Here is a 12,539-nt window from a genome sequence, read left to right on the forward strand (position 1 = left end):
ACCAAGCACGGTTCCAATCTTATTAGTCAATACAGAATCGGTCTGTTCCAGCCAGCCTCCACCACTCAGACCTTCTTTGAATTTGATGAGGATAGTTGGGTTGCTCAGCAAAACTACCAGAATCCTCATGGCTGCAGTCACTGTAGCTGGATGGAGGTGATCTTCCATAAACAGCACAATCCAATCAAAGCCCAGGGTCCGGACCAGCTCTTCGCAAGCCCTAAGGGGAATCCACAGAATTAGCAATCTAGACCAGTGTTTCCCAAACTTTTGACATATGTGTACCCCTTCTATAATTTTCGTAACGCTGAGTACCCCTCATAAAAAACATATGGTACCCCTGGGGGTACGCGTACCACACTTTGGGAAACACTTAGCTAACACTGCAATTCTCCGGCGTTTAAACAGCTCCGCGGCTCAACGTCAACTGTTAATGTTCCCGCAGTTTAAAAATGGCCGAACCCGAGCTGCGCGAAGGATGCGCAGAAGTTCCCGCCATAATGAGTTGCGATACGATGTACGATGGCCCCAGTTCCCGTGTAAAAACTGCGATACGCCCCTATTTCTTTCCTTGTTCTGTGGGCGCAGCTAAGCACAGTGCAGTGGATATTCCCACGTGATCCCCACCAAACTCCGGTGCAACGCGTACCCCCACCAAACTCTTCCTGTACCCCTGGGGGTACGCGTACCACACTTTGGGAAACACTGATCTAGACCAACACTAGACCAAGAATGAAGAAGTAAACAATACCCCAATCAAGGAGTTACCATTGCAGACAAACAAGCTAACAGTAAACAACGGTCTAGTCAAGGAATCCCCAAGACCAGGGGTGTCAAACTCGATTTAATTGAGGGCTGCATCAGGGTTGTGTTTGACCTCAGGGGGCCCGGTGAGCGTGGCCAGCTCAACGCCACTCATGTCAGGGGCACCTGTGGTGGCCCGGGCAGGGCTGGAGGATCCACTTTTGCTAGTACCGTATTTTTCGGAGTATAAGACGCACCTTTTTCCCCCAAGAGGGTGAAAATCTGGGTGCGCCTTATACTCCGAATGTAGCCCCGCCCAGCTTCCCAAACGGAGGTTTCAGAGGCTGAAAAAAGCATCAGAAATGAAGCTTCAGAAAAGAAGCCTCCAAACAGAGCTTCAGAGGCTTTTTTTTTTTTGAAGCTCTGTTTCAGAGGCTTTCAGAGGCAGGAAAAAAAGTTTTTTTTCTGACAGTTTCAGAAGTTTCAGAGGCAGAAAAAAAAGCAAAAAAAAAAAAAAAAAAAGCAAGGCGCAGAGCTCACAACCAAGGAACCTGTTGCTAAAATTCACCTCTGGGAACAGCTGATTGGGGGTATTCCGGGAGGCCGATCCACCCGCCAATCAGCTTTTTTCTTATTTTCCTCCCAAAAACTAAGGTGCGTCTTATACTCCAGTGCGTCTTATACTCCTAAAAATATGGTAGTTTGTTTTGCAAGCACTCTGCCAGCGAAAAGAGCCCCCACGTGCAGCCCTCCTAAGCTCTGTTTTTGCTGGCAGAGGCATCATGGGCTGGATCCGGACCACAGGTCTTGAATTTGACACCCCTGCCCAAGACTATTCTCATTAATACTGACAGGGCAAGCCACTAGTATATAAAAATAAGAGTAAATCCCATTCCTTCCTAACACTGATGAAGTTGCCTAGTTTGGTAATGAAATGTCTGCAAGAAAGCCACCAAGCTCGAAGAACAGCAAGGACCCTACAATTGGTAATTTTTCAGGGAAAAAAAGGGGTTAACAAGATTCAGTGTTTTGCTCCCCAGTATTTTATTAGCACAGTAATGCCATATGATGTTGCTCACATGGATCTGTTGTTGTCTGCTGATACAAAAGTAGAATTGTCCTGAATTTTGTTACAGTTACATCTATTAAAAAAATAAATAAATCTAGATTATGTGTACTCACTGTAAATTGACACTTGTTTTTTCTTTAGATGTGTACATAAGCTTCAGCAGGATATCCAGCAATCTGTTTCTCAGAAGAATAAGATTTGCTGAAACAAGGCCACCAAAATCTTCCTCGGTTCCTAAAATACAAGTTATTGCTTTGAAGCAGGCAATTTTGAACACTCGTGCAAAGATTATTTTCTAAAATAATGTCAAGAGTCAAAATTGTTTCGGTCAGGTCACCTTCAGTGTTGGAAACCTGACAGTCAGTGGATATTAAATGCATAAATCAATATAAATAACAAGTACTTCCCCAGTTTTATTGCACGGGAAATGTTCCTTGAGTTAAAAGTGCTCTAAAGATTACAAAATGAAACAATTATAGATTAAGAAGAAAAAAAGAAGAAGAAAATTCACTAATGCATTCATTTTGGAATTATAAGGTAAAGGTAAAGGTTCCCCTCGCACATATGTGCTAGTCGTTCCTGACTATAGGGGGCGGTGCTCATCTCAATTTCAAAGCTGAAGAGCCAGTGCTGTCCAAAGTCATCTCCGTGGTCATGTAGCCGGCATGATTAAATGCCAAAGGAGCACGGAACACTGTTATCTTCCCACCAAAGGTGGTCCCTATTTTTCTACTTGCATTTTTTATGTGCTTTTGAACTGCTAGGTTGGCAGAAGCTGGGACAAGTAATGGGAGCTCACCCCGTTACACGGCACTTGGGATTCGAACCGCTGAACTGCCGACCTTTCGATCGACAAGCTCAGCGTCTTAGCCACTGAGCCACCACGTCCCTTTTTGGAAATTATACACACTATATATATAATTGTTTATTTATATATTATATATATAATATATATATAATGTATATAATGTATATTATATATTATATATATAATATATATATATATATATTTGTTTATTTGTTTATGTATCCTTTTAAGAATATGTTTACAATTACACAGGAAGAAACCCGAGATATTAACTGTACACACACACACACACACACACACACACACACACACACACATAGACAACGCTGCAGAAAATAAGTGTAAAATAATCTATCAATGTACACCTAAGCAAGTTAAGATGTAAATAGTCTTTTAGTATTACAACATTTTTGTACTTAGTATAAATTTTGACTGGTGTAGAAAGGGTTGTAATATCGGGTGCAGTCACGTGGCACCTGCTTAACAACTAGCACGCCTTATGACTGTAATTCCAAGTCTCAATTGCAGACATAAGTCGAGGACTACCTGCACACCAGAGAATGGAAAGCATGAGCTTAAAAAAACCGAACACAGACATTAAATGCTAATGCAAAAATACATCTCAACTTCTCTTTCACTCTTTCCTTTGAACCTGAAACTACTTACCAGTGTCAAGCTTCTCTTCATTGTTCATCTCCATGACTACAAATTTCTCACAGACTGCAAATGTAGGCAAAGTAGAAGCGATGAACTGTCCAAACCTTGAAAAATAGAAGGAGGAAAATGGCAGGCACTTGTGTGACAAACAGAGTTTAATTCTGCTAGTTGTTAACATCAATAAAATAACACTAAGTGGCAATGGATTTAAAAAATGTAGATTGTGGTGACAGCTGATTTAAAATTAAAATTGCCTTGGTCTAACATAATAGCCTCCCTCACTCGACCGAAACACTGCTTGTACTGCTGGAGGTTCTAGTACAGAGATATCAGAACGCAACTTAGTTGGGAAAGGTGACTTGTAAAAGCCAAGAAAACATGTAATAACGCACAATTATTATGTCTAAATAGTAAATTATGTATTTTAAATCAATTATATATGTGTAGATAAACTATGGGATTATCATTTTGGAACTGACATGGATTTTGGAACACAAAAATATATTACATTTTCCAAACATTAAATTACATTTTCTAAGCATGACAAAAATCTATACAGGTAGTCCTCGATTTATGAGCCCAAACGTTTTGTTGCTGAGACATTTGTTATGTGAGTTTTGTCCCATTTTATGACCTTTCTTGCCCCAGCTGTTAAGTGAATCAGTGCAGTTGGTAAGTTAGTAATAAGGTTGTTAAGTGAATCTGGCTTCCCTATTGACTTTGCTTGCCAGAAGGTAGCAAAAGGTGATCACATGACCCTGGGATACGGCAGCCATCATGAATATGAGTCGGTTGTCAGGCATCTGAATCTGAGACCATGGGAATGCAGTAACAGTCATAAGCAGGGGTGGGCTGTTGGGGGTTCGCAGGGGTTTGGGAGAACCTGTAGCTAAGATTCTGTGCAGTTCGGAAAAGCCCCAAATCCCACTCCTGGTTGGCCCCGCCCACCCCGCCCCTCCTGGGAATCCCCACATAGCCCGTTGTGGATGCAGGTAAGTGCAGGGCGCACGTGGAGGCTCGGGGAGGACAAAAAACGGGCCTACCGGAAGTTCGGGAAGGCTGGAAATGGGGCCGTTTCTGGCCTCCAAAGGGCCTCCGGAGCCTGGGGAGGCCGTTTTCGCCCTCCCGGAGGCTTGAGGAAAGCCTCTGGAGCCTGGGGAGGGCAAAAATGTCCGTCCCCCCCCCAACGTGGTGCAGGAGGCTGACTAGGCCACACCCACCCAGCAACTGGGCAGAGAACGAAGCCCACTCCTGCTCATAAGTGTGAAATATGGTTGTAAGTCACTGTTTTCAGTGCAATTGTAACTTTGAACGGTCATTGTTTTAAGTCGAGGACTACCTGTAGTAAGATTTTGATAGCTACTATCCAAAAGATTCTGGTCCTGTTTTAAACATTTTTCTCCTCATAGAAAAATCTCACACATTTCTATGCGGGACTAGAGAAATATGCCCTCTCAGAGGTACCAGCACACTCTCTAATTTTTGTAGGACGAAAATCCATAGTGAATCTCAATGGTACCTGAGTAGGTCATTGCTGCTAGGAAACCCCTGAAGCAAATAGCTTAGAACATTGCTAATAGCGGCAATGGTTGGCTGTGACAAAGACATGTCTCGAAGAGTGAGCAAGAGTTTTGGGATTAGCTGGAATTCCCTCATCAGTTTTGCATTTTTTGACGCTTCGCTGTAAAAGAAAGAACAATATAACAAATAAGAAATTGTCTAAGAAATAAATAATTGTCATTCTCACTGAAAATGATAAGCTTCTTATATTACAACTCACATAATGAATTATTTTTGGAGAGGCAATAATATCTGTGCATCAATTAGCAGATCTATCAATTGAGAAATCTGCGTGGCTGGCATCATATTGTACTATTTAATTCAAAAATACCCACACTTATTTATTTAGTTACCCCAATTATTATATGCAAATATTTTTCATTTGTTGAAACTTATTTTACAAAAGTTTCTAATATAATGAAAGTCGAATGCTGATTATCTCTTCTATGCCTAAGCTCTGGACATCACTTCTGAACACCAAGAAATCCGTTAAACATTTTGGAAGACAAGATCTGTTCATGTATTTGTAGGTTCCATGACTGATTTCAAAACCAAGCATTTTTTGAATGAGATCTTCAAGAGACGGTGCTCTATTTTCTGCAGAGCCCTATATTTAACTGTAGCTAGTGTATGTGTGTGTGTAAAGGTGTACAGTATGTAATTATACCTATGCAGTACTCTGTGTTCAAAGTGCAAACATAGCACCTGCCTACAATACCTGAATTAAAGCATTGTGTTCCTCTTCATTCTAAAATTTCATTTGGTGATTTAATCCAAACAATTATGTAGATTTAACATATATATATTATCATGAGATAAGATATCTTTCCTACTCTCCCATCACCTCAAAAACAAAACATCAGAGAATTAATCAAGTTGTAAAGATAAAGGTTCCCCTCACACATATGTGCTAGTCGTTCCTGACTCTAGGGGGTGGTGCTTATCTCTATTTCAAAGCCAAAGAGCCAGCACTGTCCAAAGACGTCTCCGTGGTCATGTGGCCGGCATGACTAAACGCCAAAAGCTCACGGAACGCTGTTACCTTCCCACCAAAGGTGGCCCCTATTTTTCTACTTGCATTGTTTACGTGCTTTCGAACTGCTAGGTTGGCAGAAGTTGGGACAAGTAACGGGAGCTCACTCTGTTATGCAGCACTAGGGATTTGAACTGCTGAACTGTCAACCTTTCAATCGATAAGCTCAGCGTCTTAGCCACTGAGCCACCGCGTCCCTTCAAGTTGTATAAGAGCATTAAACCCTTCAAGTTGTAAAAGAGTATTAAACCAAGCAACATTTTATGAGTACTGATGGAGGAAAAAAATCTGGAGTGTTAAATTTCTTACACTGTTTATAAAACAATATTTATTAATGTTACCTGGACTCAGTAAGAAGTTCGATGAAATGTTCAAATAATGAAAGATGAAGTTCGTAGGGGGCATGAAGCCAAACCTGAAATTCAAAAATATTTCTAATTCTTACATGCAGTTAATTTAGCAGACAGTACTGCTACCAAAATATTTCCCTGAAGTATATCCATCAGGAGTCGAGCCTGGCTAATACTTCATTGTCATTCTAGATTAGCAAAATCACAAACAATTTTCTTGATTCTGCTTTAAGATTTACTTTATATTGTTGTTCTGGAAAAAAAAAAAGTATGCAGTCTAAATAACAGTTCACTAATTTAGTTTTCCTTCATCAAAGAAATTTCCAGGCCAGGGCTGCTCACTGGTCTAAGAAAACAAAATTGGTTTATGTTTATTTTGACTGGCTCTGAGTGTAACACAAGCCAAGCTAATGAATATTATAATCAATTTTCTATTTCAAATTCAAAGATTTGCATATTGCGTTTCCCCACTGAAATAGTTCTGAAGGGTTTATAGAAAAGTTATTATGGTAAATATAATTGCATGTAACTCTGTTCCTATCTAATAATTTTCAATGAACTCAACGAATCTATTTCCAGTTGTATCTTTCTTTCGGAACAAAGTATTAGTCCACATTACTGCAGCCTTCCTAGTTTAATGTTGTTCTCCTTTAAATCTCAGCTATAAATTTCACATTCCCCAGCCAGAATGGAGGGGATGAGAACAGTAGATCCTGCATATCTGGAAAACAACAGAATGATGAATACTGATATAATTTATTTCAATAGTTTACATTAAAATTGGTCAACAAGGCGGATCATTGTTTATTTGCAGTACAGCTGTACAATACAGGTAGTCCTCGACTTACGACAACAATTGAGCTCAAAACTTCTGTTGCTAAGCAAGATAGTTGTTAAGCAAGTTTTGCCCCATTTTGCAAGCTTTCTTGCCACAGTTGTTAAGTGAATCACTGCAGTGGTTAAATTAGTAACTTGGTTGTTAAGTGAATCTGGCTTCCCCCATTGACTTTGCTTGTGAGAAGATCACAGAGGATCATGTCATAAATATGCCAGGCATCCGAATTTTGATCACATGGCCATAGGGATACTGCAACAGTTGTGTGAAAAACATCATAAGTCACTTTTTCCAGTGCCGTTATAACTTTGAACCGTCACTTAAACGAACTGTTGTAAATCAAGGATTACCTGTATACCATATGCCACCTGAAGCAACCCCCCCCCCCACTTTTTCCTCCCAATAGTACATGTTATCTTTCAAGCAACACTATTACAGCAGGTTTGCTAATTAATCTTTTATTGCTAGAGTTCAGAAATATTCTCAGTACCTCAAAATCACAAAGCAGATCCTGAAAAGCAGTTGAATTTGGAATAATGGATGTTTCGTGTCCGCTGTCCACAGTCCCCACTAAAGAAAAGGTCAGATGTAGAATGTGGCTGTTCAGAAGACACCGCTTCTTCTTTAGCAGCATGGCCAACAACTGGAAGGAGAGGGAACCACATAGAGATATTGAAGCGCAACGTTTCTGAATTTTGTAATCTCAAAGCATTTTGCCGACTGACAGAAATATTCACTTCATCCTAGCATAGAAAAACAGTTAGTCCCACAGCGAAGCTTTCTTGTTAGAGATCGTAGCTGCTCTCAGAGCTTGGTTGCTTCCTTGCAGATGTTTCATTACCCAAACTAGGTAACATCATTAGTGATAATAAGGAGTGGGGCTTGCTCTCAGTTTATATTCTATAATATTATTTTCTAGAACAGTGATGGCTAACCTTTTTGCCGTCGTGTGCCAAAAGCGGGGAGAACGTGGGGGGGTCGCATGCACGCGTGCCCACACCCATAATTCAATGTGCCCTTCCCCCAACGCACGTATGCATGACCACCACCCCATGTTCCGCCCGCTTTTGGCACGTGATGGCACGGTGGGCCTGTTTTTCGTTCTCCCCAGGCTCCAGAGGCTTTCTTGGAGCATGGGGAGGGCGAAGACGGCCTTCCCCCACCCCAGAAGCCCTCCGGAGGCTGGAAACAGCCCGTTTCCTGTCTTCCAGTGGGCCGGGAAGACCCAAAAATCAGCTGGCCGGAGCTAATGCAACGCTCACATGCCCACAGATATGGATCCGCGTGCCACCTGTGGCACACGTGCCATAGGTTCGCCATCACGGATCTAGAACAAGGGTGTCAAACTCAAGGCCCAGGGGCCAGATCCGGCCTGTGGGATGCTCAGATCTGGCCCGCAGGGCCGCCCTGGAAACAGCAAAGGACCGGTCTGCAGTGCCTCTGCCAATGAAAACAGAGCTCGGAAGGGCCACCGTGACCCTCACGAGTTCCGTTTTCGCTGGCAGAAGGTTGCAGGAGGCCATCACAGCCGAAAACGGAACTCAGGAGATAGTTTTCACTGGCTGAGCACTTGGGCCCCCACAGGTGTCCCTGACACGAGTGACGTCAAGCTACCCACACCCACCCTGGCCACACCCAACCCGGCCCTCTGAGGTCAAACACAACCCTGATGCAGCCCTTAATGAAATGAGTTTGACACCCCTGATCTAGAATATAAACTGAGAGCAAACCTACTCCTTACTGGCACTGCTGATGTTATCTAGTTTGGATAAGGAAACGTATGCAAGAAAACAACCAAGCTCAGAGAGCACCAAGGACCCCTCATTTCAACCCTGAGCTACAAATATTCTCCTTTATAAGCTTTCTTATATAAAAAAACCAAGAATCTCCAAATTGATAATTGGAGATAATTGGGAGATAATTAATTTATAAGCTTTCTTATATAAAAAAACAAGAATCTCCAAATTGATAATTGGAGATAATTGGGAAAAAAACCAGAAATGAAACTGAAAGTAACACCACCGCCACATCACTGGTGTCTGCTTGGATGACGAAGGGTTGTTCGGGGTCAGGATGGTTTAGGATCGGTTCTTTTGCAAACATTTCTTTCAGTGTCTCGAATGCTCGTTGGCAGGCTAGGTCCCACTGTAGAGGTTGTCCTGGGCAGGGTTTTGTTGCTGGACTCCCTGTTTGCAGGAGGTCCGTTAGGGGTTTGGCAATCCTTGCAAAGGAGGGGATGAATTGTCTATAGAAGTTCGCAAACCCCAGGAAGCTTTGCAGTTGTCTGCGGGTGTGTGGGGTTTGCCAGTTTAGGACTGATTGTACTTTGGCTGGATCCATTTCTATCCCCTCGTTTGACACTTGATAGCCCAAATAGTCTAGCCGTGACTGGTGGAATTCGCATTTTGATAGTTTGACATATAGGTTCGCTTCCAGCAGTTTCTCCAGCACTTGGTGGACGAGGGGTATGTATTCGTCTATGGTTTCCGTGTAAATGAGAATGGCATCTAGGTAGACGAGTACCCCCTTATAGAGGTGCTCATGTAGGACCTCGTTTATCAATTGCATGAACACCGCTGGGACTCCCTGTAGAGTACTGAGAAGTGAATGAAGGAAATTATCTGATTCTTGCTACTGAATTGTTAAATATCATATTTTTCAGAAAGAAAGAAAGAAACTTAAATTCAATGGAGAGAAGGAAATGTAACCGCCAGGGCACTTTATAATTAAAGTCTTCGATTGTTTAGGTGAATGTAAAAATGGCAGGCCTTAACATGGGTTTTTGCTTCTCTGAATCCATTTTCTTGAAATTTCAGAAACCTTTTTTTGTATTCTTAGAACTAAATCATTTCTGTATCATGTACTAATATCATGTGCATATAATATGTACTTGTGTCATTAAATATGTATCTATATATTTATAGAACTAACACTTAAGACTTATATACTGCCTCATAGTGCTTTATAGCCCTCTCTAAGCGGTTGACAGTCAACATATTGCCCCCAACAATCTAGGTCCTCATTTTACCGACCTTGGAAGGATGCAAGTCTGAGTCAACCTTGAGCCAGTCAGGATCAAACTGCTGGCAGTGAGCAGAGTTTGTTAGTTAAAATGTTTAAGCCAAAGCTCATTCCAAATCATGCAAATACATATTTGCTGGATCATTGTAGGTGATGCTATCTGGCTTTGGATTAGAAAAAATAAGTCTTTTTTTGTGATGGAAAAACCTTCCCGTTTTGCAGGAGAGGCTTTCTGCTGCGTGCCCGAATGAAATGTTACATTTTGCATTAATTATGTAAGTAAAACCACCTCCAATAAATGTCCTTCAACAGACACAGATGGTGTTGTGCCCTTGATCGCCCCAGCAATAAAGCTTCCCATTTGCTTCTCTTCAGGATCCTACGGGTGCTTCCTTTCAATCTGGCAAACACTAAATGCCTCTGCTGAGCTAGCAGCTGACCATGTTGTGTTGCCTAAACCAGGGGTCTCCAACCTTGGCAACTTTAAGCCTGGAGGACTTCAGTCTGAAGTCCTCCAGGCTTAAAGTTACCAAGGTTGGAGACCCCTGGCCTAAACTGTAAAGCCACAGCATTGTGCTGTCAAACGCTTGAAATTTGTGCAATACAATTTGGTCAGGGAACTGCGCAGCAACTGTATGAACGAAGTCAGAGACGCTGACACAAACTTGTAGTTTTTGTATAAATAAATAGATTATAACGTTTATATTCATAGCAGATGAGATAGCCAGGAACCTCATGAGGTAAATCAAACAACATATGGAAGAAAAAGGCGGGGAAAAATGGGAAACTCCCCCTTTCTACCCACATCAGCCAATCACAGTGTCGACTGCCTCGCGCATGAGCCAACACTCTCCAATCAATTAAATATACAACTGTGTGTTCTGGCCCGTTGTACGCTTTAATGTTCCAGCTGCTAAATTTAATATTCTAAAATAGTTCTTTTCCCCGCTCTTCCAAACCTGCCATGTGCATCTGATTCTAAGATGAAATAACAATAGCACTTAGACTTATATACCGCTTCACAATGCTTTACAGCCCTCTCTAAGTGGTTTACAGAGTCAGCCTCTTGCCCCCAACAATCTGGGTCCTCATTTTACCAACCTTGGAAGGATGGAAGGCTGAGTCAACCTTCAGCCTGGTAAGATTTGAACTGCCAAATTGCAGGCAACCGGCAATCGGCAGAATTAGCCTGGAATACTGCACTCTAACCACTGCGCCACCATGGCTCATGCAATGAATTTCACCCAAATGTGGTCCGCACAAGCAGTTTTTTCCTATCTTTACCCGCACCTGGTATCCTTTGATTCTTTCCATTTCTTTGCTAGCGAGAGGGTTGCTCTTGACCACACACACGAGGGCCTTCACAGCAGCATAAAGTCCTTCTACGTCAGATGCCATGGCGACGAGGCCCAAAATAGCAGCAGCTCCACCAATGTACTGCAGTGTGGTTGCAACAGGCTTAGGGACAAATGTCCTTACCCCTGCATAGAGGTGGCAAAATGAAATGAAAACATCAGTTTGACAGGATAGTCATCAACTTAATTATTACGTCAAAAATAAATAAACAGCCAAGGTTCCAATTTCCCTTTATCTTGCCTTATTTAAAAATAACAAATGAAAAAAAAAAAAAAACCCTCCGTATCATATATGACTCTGAGTTGTTGGAATTACATTGCTCATCCTGTAGAGGTTGCCGGTAACGGAGGATAAAGCCAAATAAAAAGTTCAAACTTTTTATATTCATATATTTATTCAGATTCCTAACAAATGTATAGAGGCTCTTCTCTGCAGGAAACAAAAGGAACTACAGTCCTTGTTTACCGACCATTCAGTGATGGTAAGAAGTTGAAGAAAAAAAAACTTTACAGCCCATTTACAATCTTTGCAGCACCTCAGTCATGTGATTGCCATTACGGAAAATGTACATTGTCCTATGTCTGAGCTGTTTCTTTTTTCTGCCCTTGCACAACAGTGACATTGGAGAGAAAGGGATTGCAAAAGAATAAGCCGTTTGCTCTTCTACACACTGAAAGCAATGTATTTGCATCAGAAGCTCAGGGTTGGAACCCATTGTTTACAGTACTTTTTTGCAGTCCTTTCCTCTATAATCTTTCCATTCTGTGTGGAAGGGAAGGGAGAAAAAAAGCAAGCAAAATCAAATTTTCCTGACCATTTCTTCCACAGAGCAGAGAGATTGGAGAGGAAGGTATTGCAAGAGAATAAGCTGTTTTCTACAGCAATGTGATTACACCAGGAGTGGAAAAGTGATCCCAATTGGGATCAGCAACTTGGTTGTTAAGTGAAGTGAAAATGTAACTGCTTACAATTTTACTTCAGCTTTCTTTTGCTTTAGAGACTTGCAAAGATTGTCCATGTGAGGATTGGTTGCAAAGTTAATTTTTCATCACCTTTCATCACACCTTTGTAAGTGTGAATGGTTGCTGTACAAGACAGTTGCTAAA

The 12,539-nt window shown here is 41.7% G+C and overlaps 1 protein-coding gene across 10 annotated transcripts in view; it reads right to left on the reverse strand.

The window, feature by feature from the left end:
• The window catches only part of WDFY3 (WD repeat and FYVE domain containing 3), a 205,675-nt gene that overhangs the window by 69,743 nt on the left and 123,393 nt on the right, over positions 1 to 12,539 (reverse strand). For all 10 annotated transcript variants that reach the window (XM_087875091.1, XM_087875090.1, XM_034431140.3 and 7 more), the window contains 7 exons: positions 11,368 to 11,558; positions 7,547 to 7,699; positions 6,213 to 6,286; positions 4,798 to 4,959; positions 3,288 to 3,382; positions 1,927 to 2,047; positions 3 to 220 (listed from right to left, as the gene is read on the reverse strand). In XM_087875091.1, coding sequence (XP_087731217.1) covers positions 3 to 220; positions 1,927 to 2,047; positions 3,288 to 3,382; positions 4,798 to 4,959; positions 6,213 to 6,286; positions 7,547 to 7,699; positions 11,368 to 11,558 — 1,014 coding nt within the window. The remainder of the gene's footprint in view (positions 1 to 2; positions 221 to 1,926; positions 2,048 to 3,287; positions 3,383 to 4,797; positions 4,960 to 6,212; positions 6,287 to 7,546; positions 7,700 to 11,367; positions 11,559 to 12,539) is intronic.

This window comes from Pantherophis guttatus, chromosome 8 (genome assembly GCF_059756535.1).
Source record: "Pantherophis guttatus breed Tessera chromosome 8, ASM5975653v1, whole genome shotgun sequence".
NCBI classification, from domain to species: Eukaryota; Metazoa; Chordata; class Lepidosauria; order Squamata; family Colubridae; genus Pantherophis; species Pantherophis guttatus.